Genomic DNA, 18,777 nt, shown 5'->3' on the forward strand with positions numbered 1-18,777 from the left:
ACATAAGAGGCGGAGGAGGAGGTAGAGAAGGAGGAGGAGGAGGAGGAGAATGATAAGGCCTTAACAGCCTATGTATAGTCGCCTTTGTTTAAAGATGATAGCTGTCAAAAGAATTTTTCAAATTATCCACCACCACATTTCAGCTAAAGAGGGCAGCAGGGTGCTCTGTTGATTAAGCACATAGAATTTCAAATTGCCCTCCACCACATGCATAACAGCAGCTGTTATCTTGCGCAGTAGCCTCTAAGCTAGCTTTCTTCATAAGAGTAGCCGCCATCTTGTGCGAGCACCCCTAGGCCGTCTCATAAGGAGCTATGTATAGTCACCATTTTGTGTCTGCCATCTTGCGTAAGCATCCCTAGGACGTCTCAAGGCATCTTGTTTCTCATAAGAGCAGCCACCATCTTGTAGAAATAGATAGCTGCGAATGGCAAAGGGCTTAAGTAGGAATCGAACCGTTGATCTCATCATTAGGCTATGTTTTTTCTTGTTCCTGATACTACTAACCTACTTATTAGGCGGAAAAATTTTGTCCGTTTTGCTCTACGATGCATCGTTTTCGAGATATTTAACATTTTGCATTTAAGCCTCCAAATTTAATGAATCGAACCTGCACGGCACGTTATACTCTCTACCATAGCTAAACCCGATCATGTTACGAAGACTCGCTTCAATACAAGCTAAAACAGAGCAAATGCCAAAGGGCCTAAGTAGGAACCGAACCGTTGATCCCATCATTAGACTATGATTTTCTTGTTCCTCATACTGCGAACCTAGGTATTAGGCAGAAAAATTTTGTCCGTTTTGCTCTACGGTGCACTGCTTTCGAAATATTTAACATTTTGCATTTAAGCCCTAAATTTAATGAATCGAACTAGCACGACACGTTAGCCTCTAAGCTAAGAGCAGCAGCCATCTTGCGCAAGCACCCTTAAGGCGTCTCATAAGGAGACGTGTATAGCCGCCATCTTGTGTCCGCCATCTTGCGCAAGCATCCTTAGGGCGTCTCTAGCTATCTTGTGCAAGGACCCTTAAGCCGCCTCATAAGAGCAACCGCCACGCCCTTAAGGCGTCTCATAAGGAGACGTGTATAGCCGCCATCTTGTGTCCGCCATCTTGCGCAAGCATCCTTAGGGCGTCTCTAGCCATCTTGTGCAAGGACCCTTAAGCCGCCTCATAAGAGCAACCGCCATCTTGCGCAAGCATCACTAGGGTGTCTCATAAGGAGCCTTGTATAACCACCATCTTGCGCAAGCATCCCAAGGGCGTCTCATAAGAACCTGTGTATAGCAGCCATCTTGCGTAAGCACCCTTAAGGAGTCATGTATAGCCGCCATCTTATGCAATTAGCGTCGAGAGAGGACTGCTGTAGAATTTTTCTTTTTAAATTATCCACCACCACATTTCAAAGGTATCTAGCTAAAGATAGCAGCACTGCGTATGACAGGTGACGAATTTACATCTACTGCGATAAAGAGGGCAGCACGGTGCTCTCTGGATTAAAGATGGCGGATGATAGCTGTCAAAAAAGCACGTGGCTATGTTTACCAAACAAGAGCATGTGGAATTTGCCGCCACCACATTTCAAACTAAAGAGGGCAGCACTATGCTCTGTTGATTAAAGATGGCGGATGGTAGCTGTCAAAAAGCACGTGAGTTCGTTTCCAAACAAGAGCATGTGGAATTTTTCAATTTGCCGCCACCACATTTCAAAGGTATCTAGCTAAAGATGGCAGCACGGTGCTCTCTTGATTAAAGATGGCGGATGATAACTAACAGAACTTTTCAAATTGCCCGCTACTACATGCTTAAGGTAGTAGCCATAAAGAGGGCAGCACGGTGTTCTGTAGATTAAAGATGGCGGGTGATAGGTGATGAAATTGCCCGCATGATAGCAGCACGGTGCTCTATTGATTAAAGATGGCGGATGACAGCTGTCAAAAAAGCACGTGGCTTTGTTTCCCAACAAGAGCACATAGAATTTTTCAAATTGCCGCCACCACATTTCAAAGGTATCTAGCTAAAGAGTACAGCACTGTGCTCTGTTGATTAAAGATGGTGGATGGTAGCTGTCAAAAAAGCACGTGAGTTTGTTTCCAAACAAGAGCACGTGGAATTTTTCAATTTGCCGCCACCACATAGAGGGCAGCACGGTGCTCTCTTGATTAAAGATGGCTGCTGTCACGTGGAATTGTCTGCTACCACAGGTATCTAGCTAAAGAGGGCAGCACTGAGGTTTGCGATGCAAGATGGCTGCTGTCAAAAAGCATTTTTCAAATTATCCGCCACCACATTTCAAAGGTAAGTAGCTAAAGAGGGCAGCACTGTGCTCTATGGATTAAAGATGGCGGATGACAGCTGTCAAAAAAGCACGTGGCTGTCAAAAAGCACGTGGATTTGTTTATCTCGAGCTAGTGAGGTTAAGTTGGTAGCACTAAGGTTTAGGCCCGCCAAGATGGCAGCACTGCCGATGACAGGTGACGCAAGAGGGCAGCACAGCGCTCTGTAGTTTAAAGATGGCGGATGGCAGCTGTCAAAAAGCATGTGGCTGTCAAAAAGCACGTGGCTTTGTTTATCTCGAGCTAGTTAGGTTAAGTTGGCACTACTGAGGTTTATTCCCGTCAAGATGGCAGTACTGAGGTTAGCGATGCGTTGTTGTCTGTCAAAAAGCACGTGGCTTTGTTTACAAATCTGTCAAAAAGCACGTGGCTGTCAAAAAACACGTGGCTTTGTTTATCTCGAGCTAGTGAGGTTAAGTTGGCACTACTGAGGTTTAGGCCCGTCAAGATGGCAGTACTGAGGTTAGCGATGCGTTGTTGTCGATGACAGCTGTCAAAAAGCACGTGGCTTTGTTTACAAATTCAAATTTCCCGCGGGAGGTGGAGGAGGCATCTGGGAGGCCTCTGGCTGAGGTGGAGGTGGAGGTGGCCACTGGGAGGCCTCTGGCTGAGGTGGAGGTGGAGGTGGCCACTGGGAGCCTGAGGTGGAGGTGGCCGCCGAACTGTCCAATTATACTACTTTAATATAACGAATACGACGTTTAATCGTGTACGCTGATGATATGTCACATACAGTAATCTTGTATGTTTTTCTCTGCTGAATTTATTTTCTGTATTATGTATGAACCCTTTCTTGATTCAAGAGCAGTACTCTCTTTATGAGAATAAATACATTCTTCAAAAATACCCTTTTGTATAAGCTTACAAGGAGATTACCTGACTTCCCTTTTCTCTTTCCTGGTCTTTGTAAGGAACGGAAATTAGTCTAGGATATAAGTTAGATTGAAGTATTGAAAGTTAAACTAAGCTATAGCATGAAGCATGCACACGAGTCCCTGCTGTGGCAGTAAACCAGTTTCATTGGAGGTTTGTGAACTTGTGCTGCTTGCTTGCTTTATCCCTTTATTGCGAACACACTTCGACGATCAGACCAAAGTGAAAGAGAAGGGTGTGAGGGAGAGGCAGGGGGAAACCAAGTAGCCTCTGCCTTTCACTGCTGTAAGTTTTATGAGGTTAGATAAGGGTTTCTGGCCAATCGTAAGATAACTGGCGCCTTTGATGAAAGCGGAGATCATAAAACAAACGGCAGCGCTGTTCCTCCATGATGTCTTATTGGTATCTTGATGTATCTGTTCTTTAGCTGCTACTGTAGACAAATGTAGTTGAGAGAGATCTTTCTCATGGATTTCAGTTGTGAATTCAAAAGTGTTTCCGAGCTTCCATTCATGAAGGTGGTCGTTATTCGTGCTTGGAAGTTCCAAAATGCTACAATAAATAAAAATGAAGCCGCGGGCCAACAGTCAATTAGAGCGTTATCCTGTCAAGACGACTGTGCCCTGTTGTATGCCCTACAGATACTGCGGTTTTCCTTGGTAAGCATAATGGCATTACCAGCCATATTACTTGAGTTTTGTGACCGGGTCCACTATCCCTCGTATCAGTTGAGGATGGTTACCAAGGTGTATTCTTTCTTTAAACTATTATCACTACATCCATGTCTCTTGCCTCAGGCAGCTTCTCAGTTGGTATTACGAGGCTGAGCGAACCACTTTTCAGCATTCAGTCCAGACTTAAATTCTCTGGACAAGACGGGAATGAACCCGCGGCCTCTAGGTAAAAGGCAGACTTACTACCGCTACACCACGAAATTTGCTTTCGAACTAGAACTGTAATAATATTACGGTTAATTGCAAAGGATATCTACGGAGAGCTATGAACATACTGCTCAGTCGAGCAGTTCGTTTCCTTATTTCCAAGCCTTCGTAGCCCAAAATTTACACCATTTTCGCAATACTACTCCTTTGTCGGAAATCACCCATAACAAATTGTGTTAATTTCCTTCTGAATCTTTTCCAGACCTGGAATCTAAAATTCTGGTCACGGTGCCATTCACTGCAACCGTACTCTAACTGGAGCCTTTTATTTTAAAATGCTATTTGTTCGGGGCGTCGACCTATAGAGACCTACTATTTTTACAACCTCATTAATGTGAATACCTGAATGAAATTTTTTCTATTATTAAAAAATAATTACTTAGAGTGATCCCCATGATGTACGTTTAACCCATAAACACAATTCCGGCTCCACGGTGTAGGGGGCAAAGCCTCCGCCTGTCACCCAGCAGCCCCGGGTTCGATTCCCGGTCGGGTCAGGAATTTTTAATTGTAAATGATTACTGTAATATCCCTGGCCTGGAGACTAGGTGTTTGTGTCGTCCTTAACCTTCCTTTCCTCACATTCAACACTCACACGCAGGTTCCTCACAAATGGTGAAAGTAGTGGCAGAAGATCCTCGGAGGTCGACGCCACGAACAAATATCATTAAAAAACCCATCAACACAGTAATTAAAACTGAGAGGACTTTTCCAGTTGGTGAAATTTAAAACTTGACTTTCCACTTCCTTTATCATCATACCATTGTGTGTTGCCCATCTCACAACATTGTTAATTATTCTTCTTCTTTGCAGTAGCTCGCAATCCGCTAATTTATTACTCTATACAGTATAACTTTGATACTTTTAAAGATGCCCATCTCTTTTTGCACCCTTCGGAAACTTCCTTAAACCAACCCCATTGGCTAATTACATTTTTATTTATCATTCTCGACCGATCACAATTACTTTTGAAAAATCATTCACGAGTTCTCTTATGAACGATATGGGGCTGCTAAAAAGTCCTACTTTTAACATCTTATTTTCCATTATTCTTTTTACTGTGTCTGAGAAATCTTCGCGGTAATTTGTCATCATCATCATCATCATCTATTTACCCTCCAGGGTCGGCTTTTTCCCTCGGACTCAAGGGCAGTGTCCTGGAGCTTCAGACTCTTGGTCGGGCGTACAACTGGGGAGAATGACCAGTACCTCGCCCAGGCGGCCTCACCTGCTATGCTGAACAGGGGCCTTGTGGAGGGATGGGAAGATTGGAAGGGATAGGCAAGGAAGAGGGAAGGAAGCGGCCGTGGCCTTATGTTAGGTACCATCCCGGCATTCGCCTGGAGGAGAAGTGAGAAACCACGGAAAACAACTTCCAGGATGGCTGAGGTGGGAATCGAACCCACCTCTACTCAGTTGACCTCCCAAGGCTGAGTGGACCCCGTTTCAGCCCTCATACCACTTTTCAAATTTCGTGGCAGAGCCGGGAATCGAACCCGGGCCTCCGGGGGTGGCAGCTAATCACGCTAACCACTACACCACAGAGGCGGACGTGGTATTTTGTACCGTTCATAAATTTTTTCTCGAGATCATCAGGTTCATCATCATCATCATCATCATAATCAGCAGCAGCAGCAGCAGCACGATTTTTATTTCTTTTCCGCTAGTTTTGTACCATAACTTTCTAATTCATCTGTCCGTTCTAATTTTGTTGGTCATAATTTGCATTAATCCCTCCTATGCAACATTATATAACTTTTTTAAAAACTGAGATCAAGTGCTACAATCACGTTCCTTGCTGTGTTGTTCCCAACTCAGCTGATTATATCAACAACAAATAATTCCGCGTCAGTTGCAGTGTCACACCCTCTGTGTCTGTAAAACTCAAATAATCAAAAAGCCTATTATTTTTAAAGATGAGTCGGAAACCTATAATTGCATGTCCCTCATCTTTAAATTTCTCATAGCTTGCAAAATATTCTTTCACCAGTATCAAAACTCCTCGTCTGGAATCTCTCCTGTCTCCGGGATGTACAGTATAATCCAATTCCAGAGAAACTGGTAATATATGTATTTGTCTGTTAAATTACTTAATTCTATTAAATTCCTTGCAAAAATTAAACAGTTTAATACTAACAAATTCATGTTATACTTACTGTAAAGATAGATTATCATGATCATAAATCACATTTGGAGGGTTAGGAGGAAAACAAATAAGACAACTTCCTTTCAGGAAAACCTAATTTTAACTTCAGAACGTTAGTAGATAAACAAATAAAAACTTAGAGACTCATATGCTTAAAATAACTGACGTATGGAATGTAGTAAACTGAATTAAGCCCGGAAAAAGAAGACAAGTTGCTTTACGCCGCACCGACACAGATATGTCGTATGGTGCTGATGGGATGGGAAATAGCAATGACTGTGAAGGAAGCGGCCGTAGCCTTAAATAAGGTACATCCCCAGCATTTTACTGGTGTAGAAACGGGAAACCATTGAAAACCATCTTCAGGTTTGCCAGCAGTGGGGTTCGATCCTACTATCTCCCAAATGCAAGCTCACAGCTGCCTGGAAAAGAACTCGGTTTGGGTGTTGAAAGTGAAAGTGATTAGCTGATGAATGCCAAAAGATTATTTACAGAATTCGTTTTTTGGGGGCATAATTTGCCAGTTAATTGCGCTGATTGTGCGAGTCGCCGTTTCAAAAGAATGTTTGCGGACAGCGATACTGCAAAGAAATACGACTTCGCAAGGACAAAAAAATGGTGAGATAATAATGGAGGAATTGCGAACGAAGAGAAAAAACTGGAATAGTAGAAACTTGGAAGAAATGGCCATTTTATATCTCAAGGGATGGAAGTAACAAAAGAGATTCTGACCTATATCCCAGAGTTCTTACCGTATCTAATCAGAATACGAAAAATAATTGACAGATGCTTATTGACTTTCCCTAACACAAAAGGGTACTTAACCGGTGTGATCACAGATGCCCTTCCTCTCAACACCTTGGCAGAGTGCAATATTCCACTCAATAACTATTTTGCTTTATGTTGTGATAATGCATCTTAATGGTTGGAATGAAGAATGGAGTTGCTGGTGTCCTTAAACGTGATATGCCTGATTTCTTTGTTCCCTGGCATCTGTTTAATTTGGCTGCCGATTTGGGAGCATCATGCATATCATTCCGGACTGATGATTATTTTCTGCAAAGAAGTACTAAGAGGAAAGATCAAAAATTTCACGAACTGTACAATTTCGAGACATGGAAACTTTTAAAGCATCTATACACCCGTTGGCTTTCTGTGGGCAGGTGTTTATCCAGGCTGTTGGAACAACGGCAACCTTTGTCCAGCCTGCTCAATTACGAAATATAAGCCTGGTAAGACTGTCCAGTTCAAAAGTCTTCAAACTTACCATATTCCGAAGATTAAACAAACTTCAGTAGAGAGTAGTACACCTTGAAGGAAATGAGCCATTGACTTACCAGTTCCATGTTATTCTACTCCCGAAATTACTAAACAGGATTCCTTCCTTAAATACAACCTGTCTCGTGTGGAAACGATTTTAATGTTCCTGTCGTCATAAATTGTTATACTTACATTTTACAAACCAATTTTAATTGTGTAGTCAAGTGTTCCTCACATCTATTCACTGCAAGATCTGATGTTGGACATATTATTGATATCTAAATGTGCAAGACCTTCTGGGGTTAAATCCTCCTCTATTTTGTTAATTGATTACCACAGCAGAGTAAACCAGAAACATGATTGTGACTTGGTCATTGGCAGTTGGACTTCCGAATTCGTAGAGTATCCGACTTATGATGAGAAGGAAGAATGATTGTCATCACTTCGAAGTTACTTCACTGCCGTATGTGACTACATTGTCCACAATTTTCCATTGACGAATGAAATGCTGAATGATGCAGCAGCATCTGCACCCGATGCTGCATCTTCTACTCTGATATATTGTGTATTTCCAGTGTTACTGATTGCAGTTGCAGGGAATGACCATCAAGTCATGGGTGAAATACAGTCCCAGTGATGTGTGTTCAGATAGATGATATACCAGATGAGACCTTATTGGGAGAAAGAATTGATGTGCAGTGGTCTTTGGTAGGAAAATTAAAAAGTGATAATGGGAGCCTAAAATATGTTAGGTTAGCTACGGGGAAACTGCTTTCTACAAGTCTTTTACAAAGGATATCTCAAAGAGGCAAAATCTGCTAAAGAGTAAGATAAAAAGTAGGCCTACCATAAATGTCTTTATAAATTTTCAAATTGTAATGAATATTTAGGTATAATTGAATACGAATACATCCTGGAGTAAAATATTTGTAGATTTGTATTCCACTAACAGTTTCCCCTTAAACATGACTTACGTTAAATGTGGATTCCATGGCATGTTCCACGGAGCTCGATAGAATAAAGTATGTTCTGCCTGAGACATGTACAATAACCAGTTTTGAATATTTATATCTCCTGCTTTTTCCTGATTTTCATATAAAAATCAGCGATTGATTGCTTTGTAATGTTGGAAGGTACGAGATATCCTACTGTAATTCTTTTGTGATATTAATTCTTCACGTCCTTTTGTATCGCCTTAATTACCTTAATTAGCAAACAGTGAACGTATCTTTTGTTTATTCAAATGTGAGATCATTGAATACACTGGCTATTCGTTATTATATGCTTCTGGTTTCTGTACCGTAGGTTGTATTTAGAATTATTTACATACATTCATTTATAGCTTTATGGAACCCCTTGGAACTCTTAAGAGGGAGATAAAATCAGTACTATATATATTTCTGATAAAGCAAAGTATGTGAGACCCTTTCACGGCATATTACATCATGAACTGAATAGTGGAAATATTACGATGAAATGTTATGTGTATTTTGATGTATTGGTTACTTTACAATATCGCGTTCGTATATTTTTGTTTATTGTTGATAAATGAATTTATTTCTGCTTCCCCCATTTGGAGGCTGCCAAAAAGACAAACCTTACATAAAAATTTTGATTAGTAATTGCAATGACTGTTTAAAATGTGTCTATAAGTAGGTATACTATAGTAAAGCCCAAATAATAAAAGAATGTATCATTCAATAGTTCTGAAATCCATGAGAAATTCCTCATAGGACAAAGATATAGCTAGGAGTATGAACGATTTTTTACTATTGCTAACGATCCTTCCAGGGCTGCCAACACAATGCCCTTAATGAATTGGTTATGCAAATTAAATTTCTTACAAAAGTTGTGGAGACTGTATAGCGCTTTTCCCTCAGGGCTTCAGCAATCATAGATCTTATTCGATGATGTCGTGAATTCCGCAGGGCGTCACTAAAAGGACAGGAACCCAAGACGTGACCAAGTGTTTCAATCTCACTGTGGCAACGCCGACAGTGGTTATTGTCTTGGGACCTGCCAGGTAATGCACGAACTGGAACTACATTTGCTGTCAGTTTCATGGCATTTCTCCAGTCGCTGCTGGTTAAAACTTCGGGCTTGCTTACCCACTGATTGGCTGGAGTGTATTCCTTATACAGTATAACACACTTATCTTTTTCTGGTAAGGCACACCAGGCATCGAATTCTTTCTCAGTACTGGAACATTTATCATGCAATTACCTTTATTAAGAGTTCACCGCACAGAATTCATATTTTCCACGGTGTATTTGAGAAAAAGTCTCTCATCAGAAATGTATTCCCAAAACCTCAAATATCTTTTTTTTTTTTTTTTTTTTTTTTGCAAGTTGCTTTATGTCGCACCGACGCATAAAGGTCTTATGGTGACGATGGGACAAGGACTAGGACTGGGAAGGAAGCGGCCGTGGCGTTAATTAAAGTTCAACCCCAGCATTTGCTTCGTGTGAAAATGGGAAAGCACGGAAAACCATCTTCAGGGATGCCGACAGTGGAGTTCGAGCCCACTATCTCCCGAATACTGGATACTGGCCGCACTTAAGCGACTGAAACTATCGAGCTCGGTAATATCTGATCTTAATCTTGATTGAAAAGTTAATTTATTTGGTAGTCACTCATATCATGGCATTCAGCGATTATACACATTTCAAAGTCCTGCTCATAAAGTAGAATTCTAACTAGACATAGTCGCTCGGAAATGTCCATTCTACAACCTGGAAAAGTCAGGCTCTTACGTCACATGTAACTCTGACGTTGTACGCTGGCACACCACTGAACATAATCTTTATTTGTATATACTGGAACTCAGTTTTAACTAAAGTTTCCATCCTGACCTTTGAGGAGGAATCAAGAATTCTAAGTTACCCAGTTTCCTTACTTATAAAACACGTAATTCAAGGTTGGACTGTACTCTTAATATACTATGTATGGATCAACTTTCTCAGGAAGGAGGAACCAAAACAGGGATTTTATACAATAGATTCGTTTTATTTTAGTAGTTTACTTATACTGCATTGATTGGCGTGAATAGACTGTAGTAACAAATGTACTGAGAAAAACTCTCAAATATTACTCAATTTATGGAGGCCTAGTCAAACTCTACAGCTAATAGTTTAAGAGATACTTGTACCAGTATGAATAGTTCATAATTACACATCATGAACTGAATAGTGGAAATATTACGATGAAATGTTATGTGTATTTTGATGTATTAGTTACACAGTGGTACGCTTCTGTTTAGTAAGACAGTATAAAGTATAGGCTAAAACGACATTTTAATTGATGATACCGTCATAACAACATAATAAGTGCTGACGAGATTATATCGCAACATCAGTTATTCAATCAAATGATTTATACTTTCGGTTCATCCTTCACGGAATCAATCATCTCACGAAATCTGCAACATAAATATGTATTAAAAATGTTAAAAGCAATTGATACAATTGTTTACTAAACTTCATGTATCACAAATATGTGAATAAGAGAAATTATACATGAAACTATTCGTACTTACAGATTTCACTGCGGGCGTAGGTAACGGCCAATGAATAGGATGGTGCCCGTAAGGGATTCGTATACCATGTATACGAACGGATGGTTTGCTTTGAAATCTATCACCGGTCCATCTGGATATACGTCGCCGAAGCCAGCTAAAGAGCAAAAAAGAATTGAAATTACCTTACATGAATAATTATACAATAAGTTAGAACCAGTAACATCATTAGGAAGGAATTATTAATATTATTATTATTATTATTATTATTATTATTATTATTATTATTATTATTATTATTATTATTATTACGTACCACAAATCGTACAGAATTTTTGGAAGTTCTACTGATAAAGGGCAAGCCCGATGTACATTAGTTGCTTCACAGACCTACTAAGCTAATATTTAGAGTAATTACATTGTTCACATATTTACACACATAAAGTAATTCCTTCACTCGACAACACTTACAGTCCCTTTCACTCCCGTTCATGCACACACAGAGATTTACATTCTTCCTTTTACATGTTTTGTGAACTGCGTTAGAGAGTTACGTTCTATGACCGCATCAAACTTACAAGACAAATTCTACTTCATAAAATCGAAGATAAGGAAGACGAAATGGTTCCAAGCATGTAACAGGGATAACTTAAGGTAGGTGGTCAAAAGCTATCAGGGTTTTGAATTGGAATCAGAAGCCAGCAGACGAGTGGTTTCTGTTAAAAGTGTGAAGGAATGCTCTGATCAAGAAATTTGCAAGATACTATAAACGTATCAAAACAGACAGAAACATACGTATACCTCGTATAAGTTAAGAGACCAAGCATATAAATATCAAATATTGGTAAAATTCGTCATCACCTGCTATAGGACAGGCCTGGTCTAGTAAACATATCTGATCATTTAAGCGGTTTATGTCATATCGCAGGGCCATCCAAACAGCACTAGCGCTCTGGCCGTGCTCTAAGCCAGTGCTCCGAGCGCTTTGGGGGAAGGTAGTTTCGGTAGAGGTGGAAGGAGCTTGGCTGGCTGAGCGAGCAGCCGATCCATCAGTCACTAGTCTAGTCCAATGCGCTTTGTTGACTGAGTGTAACTAAATCAGTTTCGCAGTTGTCATAAAAATGAAATTAAATGGCGTATGGCTTTTAGTGCCAGGAGTGTCCGGGGACATGTTCGGTTCGCCAGATTTACGACTTTCGATTTGACGCCCATAGGCGATCTGCATGTCGAGATAAGGATGAAATGATGATGAAGATGACACATAGACCTAGTCCCCCTGCCAGCGAAATTAACCAATTATGGTTAAAATTCCCGACCCTGCCGGGAATCGAACCCGGGACCTCTGTGGCCAGAGGCCAGCACGCTAATCATTTAACCATGGAGCTGGACTTTATATTGGATAATTTGTTGCTGCTGTCTTTTCATATCGTAGGCTACATTCGGTCTAGTATACCCTCATTCTCCCTCATGCCATTTCTCCAGTTCTGACGTTCTTCATTTTGGTGATTTTATACTAGTAACATTGCCTTATTACAAGAATGTTCCATTTGTATGCTTAGCAGTATCCGTCAAGCTTGTAGGTACTTACCCTCTTTCCAGAAGCTTTATCAATGACGGTGTGATATTTCTGGGCTTGCTTCATAATGTAGCTTTATTCCTTTATTTTCATGTATTCTTGAGAGCTTGATTCCGATATGTACGGCAGTTTTCTCAAAATGAAGTCGTTGGCTAGCCCCATGTTTGATAAGAGTAAATTACATGAAGTGTCCATGACTCAAACTCATACGGAAGCTCAAGATATCTCTGGTTGAACGATGGGCTGATTCTTTCATAATTACTGTGTAATGACATATCTATATTAATATTATAGATTTTAATTCCCACTGTCTACTTTTACTATTTTTGAAGTCTTCAAGATGCCGGAATTTTCTCGCACAGGTTTTCACTTACATACCAGTAAATATTCTGGCGTTGACTTATTTGAGCGCTTTCAGGTTCCACCAGACAGAGCCAGTACCGAAGCTGCCAAATTGGTTACAGAAATCCAGTGCATTAACCTCTTGAGTTAATCAGTCTGGCATTCAGTACTATAGCTGACAATATTGGTCAAAACTGAACCAAGATAAAACATGTCTGAGAAAGGACCAAGAAGTGTGTGTGTGTGTATTCGTATTTAATTCTGAGGAGGAATAGGGAAGGAATGCTGTGTTCTGTGAGCAAGGTTTCGAATAAAAGGCAGAAAATCACTCGTGAGTGTGGTACTACATAATTATGTTCCTAAGGTTGAACTGAACTCGCTCATAATCGTCAGAATAGCTGTAAACAATGAAAAATCATGCCTGATCTATTTTTGGACTCTTCTTATCTGTTGAAAAGAGAAATAATTTTGTATCGTTAAGGAATCACAATAAAATTGCAAATTAGTTGTAAACTCATCTGTTTGTGAACAATTTCATCCTCATTAACGAAATGAGTATTGCAAACGTTCGACTATATCCGTGCTTTGTGGCAGAAACTGGCCGAGATCAGTAAATCATTAAACCGAAATAACTAACCAACAGATACAATTTTAGATTACGATCCTCAGAAACGAGAGACACGAGAGTTTAATTACAATCTATTTGTATCTATTTACCGTAACTAATCATGAAACTTCCATGAAAATGTGGCAATACATTATTCGTGTATAGCAGTGCATCTGGTGCTGGACGAGGGTACCTTTAATTAATATATCAGCAATGAAACTTATTTAAAACCAGATTTTTTCTAAGGCTTCGCATGGTGTGTAAAGATAATTTTTAGCGTTTCATAGAACTGATAAATACTACAGACGGTATCAAGATGTGTTGAATATATTTTTAGTAATGTTGAAACATACTAATGTTGATTTTTTACAGATGAGGAGAGACTAGGAATGTAGGTACAACCATCAGCCCATAGCTCACATGGTGAATACACTGAGGCAATTCTCGTCCTAATTCCTCCAACTGCCCAATGTTACCAAATCATTCGCTCATTTACGTGCCTAACAGAAACTATGTTGCGTGCATTAGTATTCCTGATAAAAAGTCCTACCCAATACTTTGCCTTCCCTTTCTAACATTTGCCAAATACACTTTATAATCTCCTATCATTTCCTCATTATCTCCCCTTACCCGAATATCACTTACTCCTAGTACATCCAGATGCATCCTCTTTGTTGACTCAGCCAGTTCTACTTTCTTTCTTCTATAAGCCCCACTAATATTGATAGCTCCCTTTCGAATTCCATTTTGTCCGCCAAGTTGTTTCCAAGGAGTCCCTCGTCTGTCAAATGGGAGTGAAACTCCGTTACTCCCATAGGTCCGAGGCTTGCTTAAAATGTTTTGGTTAAGTGGACATGAAACGCCATGATCCAGTTCAAAGAGTTTGGGAGTAATGCATATTTCCTTTCTAACTGGGTGCATCATGAAATTTAATGCGGAAAATACAAGGGTACTTTTGGTAAATAGACAGCATACCAAAGCTGAAATAAATCCGCATGGGAAAATATCAGTAACCATGAAGTGTTTACTTACCTAGGACGAGAAAACAAGCTGATTTTAGTAGTAAAATAGAACTGCTAGCAGAATTTACCAAGCAAATATAGCCCTCAATAAGAAAGTTTTCATGTCTAACAAGATATACTTGACATTAACAAAATAACTTGTGAAAACATACATTCGCTGAGAGAGATTCTCTATGGAAGTGAAACCTACCCACTAATAGTGACAGACAAATAAAGTGTAGAATCATTCTAGTTATTGTGTTACAGAAGAATGCTCAAAATATCTTGCATAGATATAGTAACCAAGATAAACTGAGAAGAATAGGAGAGACTCTGTGCTTGACACATTCCATGAGAAAAAGAAGGGGCATCTGTATTGGGCACATCATCAGGCATGGAAGTCTATTGGCCACGATCTTCGAGGGTTCTGCGGAAGGAAGAAATTATGGACGCAGACTTAGGCTGAACTGCATTCGGCAAATAATGGAGGAGATGCGCTGCCAATCGCAAGTAGAGCGTAATACTGTAGAGTGGCAAAAGCTTGGGGGCCTTAGAGAGCTACTGCCAACTAACCTGCGGATTGATAACCTTAGAGGAAGAAGCTCGACAAGATATTGTGCCTCCTACCCGTGTACCATTAGAAATCATGTCTTAAAACAATATTTGTGGTTTTAGAATAAGATACTTCGCATGACTTTGCATTCCTCGCATGGAGTAGAAGGCATGAAAGAACACCGCTCACTCACTGTTCGTTTCTTTCTGTCTGAGAAGCGGTATTATTCAGGTATTATCGTAGCCCCTGCGTAACAGACTGAGATAAAACGGAGTTCAAAGGAATTCGGTATATCTTCTGCATACTGAAATGTAGTTTTAGGTTTATTCAATCCAAACTAGAATGACAGACAGACAGATAAATATTTGGGAAATGATAGATATCCTCTCCGCGAACTTTTCAAAATTGTAAACAAAACTAATGTACGGATACAGACTACATTATATATTAGAAAGTTATGTTGATATTTCCAGAACACTATCAGTTTACTTCTGAGACAGAGGAGGAATATATTGGAGATATATCACTTTTACTATCAGTCATTTGGCTTCACACGAGTTCACCTAAGGGACTATCGTGAACATTATGTTTAATATGCGATTCGCAATATCATCACTCTAGACATGATAGTTTGATAAACTTAAGTGTACTTCTATTTACCATAATACTTTCTTAATGCTTTTTATGTCTCACTAACAAAGTAACAAAGCGGTTTTCAGAAACGCGGAGGAAAAGGAATTTTGTCCCACATATTCTGTTACGTGCCGGTAAATCTACGGACACGAGGCTGACGTATTTGAGCACCTTCACGTACCACCAGACTGAGCCAGGATCGAACCTGTCAAGTTGGGGTCAGAAGGTCAGCTCGTCAACAGTCTGAGCCACGCAGTCCGGCATTTAATTACCAGTACTTGACACTCACTAGAGGGAGAAGGGTGATAGGTCAGGATGAATCGAACAGATCTGACAGATTTCAATTATCTACGAAGTGCAGACCGTAGGTAACTCGCACTGAAATGTAATCCTATACGGATATGAGAAACGGAAACTGAGGAACGGTGACGTAAGGTGACGGGAGCTTTAGATATGTGATTATAGAGAAATGGAAACTAAAAACTGGGTAGAAAGAATACAAAATGAGGTGCTGAAAAAGAGTTGAAAAAATATAGAAAACTGTAAGTCATCAGAATAACGAAAAGTAGACTTGGACATGGAATGAGAATATTCTTGTTGGTAAATGCCGTGGAAGGAATTTTGATTGAAAGCAGAAGACGAGGACGGAGAAGATATCAAATGGTGGATAAACTGAGGATACATGAAAGTTAAGAGAAAATAAGTAAAATGAAGAATGCTCTCTATCTACCTATCTATCCATCTCTCTAATTTTTTTTGCTAGTTGTTTTACGTCACACCGACAGATAGGTCTTACGGTGACGATGGGACAGGAAAGGGCTAGGAGTGGGAAGGAAGCGGCCGTGGCCTTAATTAAGGTACAGCCCCAGCATTTGCCTGGTGTGAAAATGGGGAAACTACGGAAAACCATTTTCAGGGCTGCCGACAGTGGGATTCGAACCTACTATCTCCCGAATACTGGATACTGGCCGCACTTAAGCGACTGCAGCTATCGAGCTTGGTCTCTATTTATTTATTTATCTATATACTTACATCGAAACGATGCAGCCTCTATTCCACTCTCAACAACCTGAATTGCCACCTTCTGAACAGACTGACTGGTATACACAGTGTGCTTGGCTAGCCCGGTGAAATTTGCATTGTACTGGAACATACTCGACATTCCAAGCTGAAACCGTAAAGTCCAGGTTATTTTACACAGTTCAAAATAACAAATTTAACAGTAATTTCTAAAACTGAATTATACAATTTATCTTAACTTGGTACATAGGGGTGATCGTATGTATAATTCGGATCTTTGCAGTATGTACTACAAAAATATAACGGCATTAGCAGAGAAGATTTTTAGAGGAACAATAGTTCAGCATGTTAACACAGTTAGGAGACGGTGTAATAGTTCGGTGGCAAAAGTCACTACCCTCTCACCAAGGTGGTCACTGTTTGAATCTCGGTCAATGTAAATGAGATTTTCATAAAAAGAAAAGAAACATTCCGTTCGAGCTCAAGGTTAAGTAGTAGACCTATGGTTTAAGGTCTCAACATCAAGAGCCACGTTAAACTCAATTTTTAGTTGGTTGCTAGCACATTATGGTAGATCAGTTGAAATTCTATCGAATCTTACCTACTTTGTCCTGTAACTTACATTGCAAGGAAAACCTACATAATGAATTTAAAACAATACGATACTGTTTCTCAAAAACATTTGTAATTACAGGTGCAAACATTCCTTATCATAGTTATTACACCCGTATACAGCCAATGTTTTTAATTTTTTAACGTACGTGATATATTTATATAGGTCGTTACTTTTTGACTTAGGTCGAGAATGGGTGTGGAGAGTGGAATATTTTCTATTCTGTAAGGTTCTAACATCTTATGAGGTGAACTAGAAATGTGTTTCCATTCTTTGGTGTACAGCATAAATCCACTTAGTTTTATATTTTGTTGTCTTGAAGAAAAATAAAACTACCCTTCTCTCTGGACTGTCCACAATGCGTTCATAACACGATCAGTTTACTTCCTAAGCAAATATCCAATCCTTTTAATATTTGCAGGACCTTTCTACTATATTCTTGTGTACGAACCACTCTGGTCATAGGGTTATGAGAGGCAATATAGGACGATGGATTACCTATGAGAATACTGTACTCGGTCGTGGGGATATATTGAAGCTCTCTGGTTTGTTGATTTCCCAACAAGTCTACATATTCGTAAATTAGATAATCATTTCTGAATACACAGAGGACGTAGTATTTATAAATTGAGCTCAAGCTAAAATAGACGTGGGGTCGGGGAGGAGACAAAGGTGGACGGATAATTAATAAGGCTGTTCAGACTATTCTATTTGGTGTTGAAATTACAAGTAGTGGAAGTCTCGAATTTATCGTTCTGAATTTTGAGATTGCAAACTTTTATTATCATAAAGACATATTATATTGAATTATTGATCAACTCCGATGTTTAACTCTGTCTATTGCATATTCTAAATGATTTAATTGTATAACAGATCATAAACCACTTCACGCGTTGTCCAATTCCTCATGTCTTATTGTACAAGGCCCTTCCTCTTCTGCCATGCGAATTAGGTCGTCCTGGAAATTAGACGCCGTGTTTGAATGTCCCATGGACGTCTGCCTCTGTCTCATCCTTCTCCCCATGTTCCGGAACTTTGTAGAGAGAGAGCAGAATGATTTGTTTCCTGGAGCTGTCGAACGGTAGGTAATGATTGAGGATAAGAAGAGAGGACTCGGCTCATTAGCAATCGATCGAGACGGGGTGCACTCAACTAAAGGCCATCTTCATTAATTTCGAAGATCCTTTTATGACTGATGATAGGACACGATACCAGTAAATAAATCGTTAGGCAAGCTTTTACGTTAAGTTCTCTCTCTGGGTTGGACCATGGTGTTCTCTTTGTACGTTGTGTACAGTTCATGTAACTTCTTGGCTGAATGGGCAGCTTACTGCTCTCCCGTTCAGAGGTACGGGTTCG

At 39.9% G+C, this 18,777-nt stretch overlaps 1 protein-coding gene across 1 annotated transcript in view; it reads right to left on the reverse strand.

Moving 5' to 3' along the window:
• Positions 1–10,648: 10,648 nt before the first annotated feature.
• The window catches only part of LOC136858666 (leukocyte elastase inhibitor), a 120,111-nt gene continuing 111,982 nt past the window's right edge, over positions 10,649–18,777 (reverse strand). Inside the window, exons 7-9 of the mRNA XM_068228828.1 lie at positions 16,818–16,953; positions 11,095–11,230; positions 10,649–10,977 (exon numbers count right to left, since the gene is read on the reverse strand). Of these exons, the coding sequence (XP_068084929.1) occupies positions 11,100–11,230; positions 16,818–16,953 (267 nt within the window). The 3' untranslated portion in view covers positions 10,649–10,977; positions 11,095–11,099. The remainder of the gene's footprint in view (positions 10,978–11,094; positions 11,231–16,817; positions 16,954–18,777) is intronic.

This window comes from Anabrus simplex, chromosome 1 (assembly GCF_040414725.1).
Source record: "Anabrus simplex isolate iqAnaSimp1 chromosome 1, ASM4041472v1, whole genome shotgun sequence".
Lineage (NCBI taxonomy): Eukaryota > Metazoa > Arthropoda > Insecta > Orthoptera > Tettigoniidae > Anabrus > Anabrus simplex.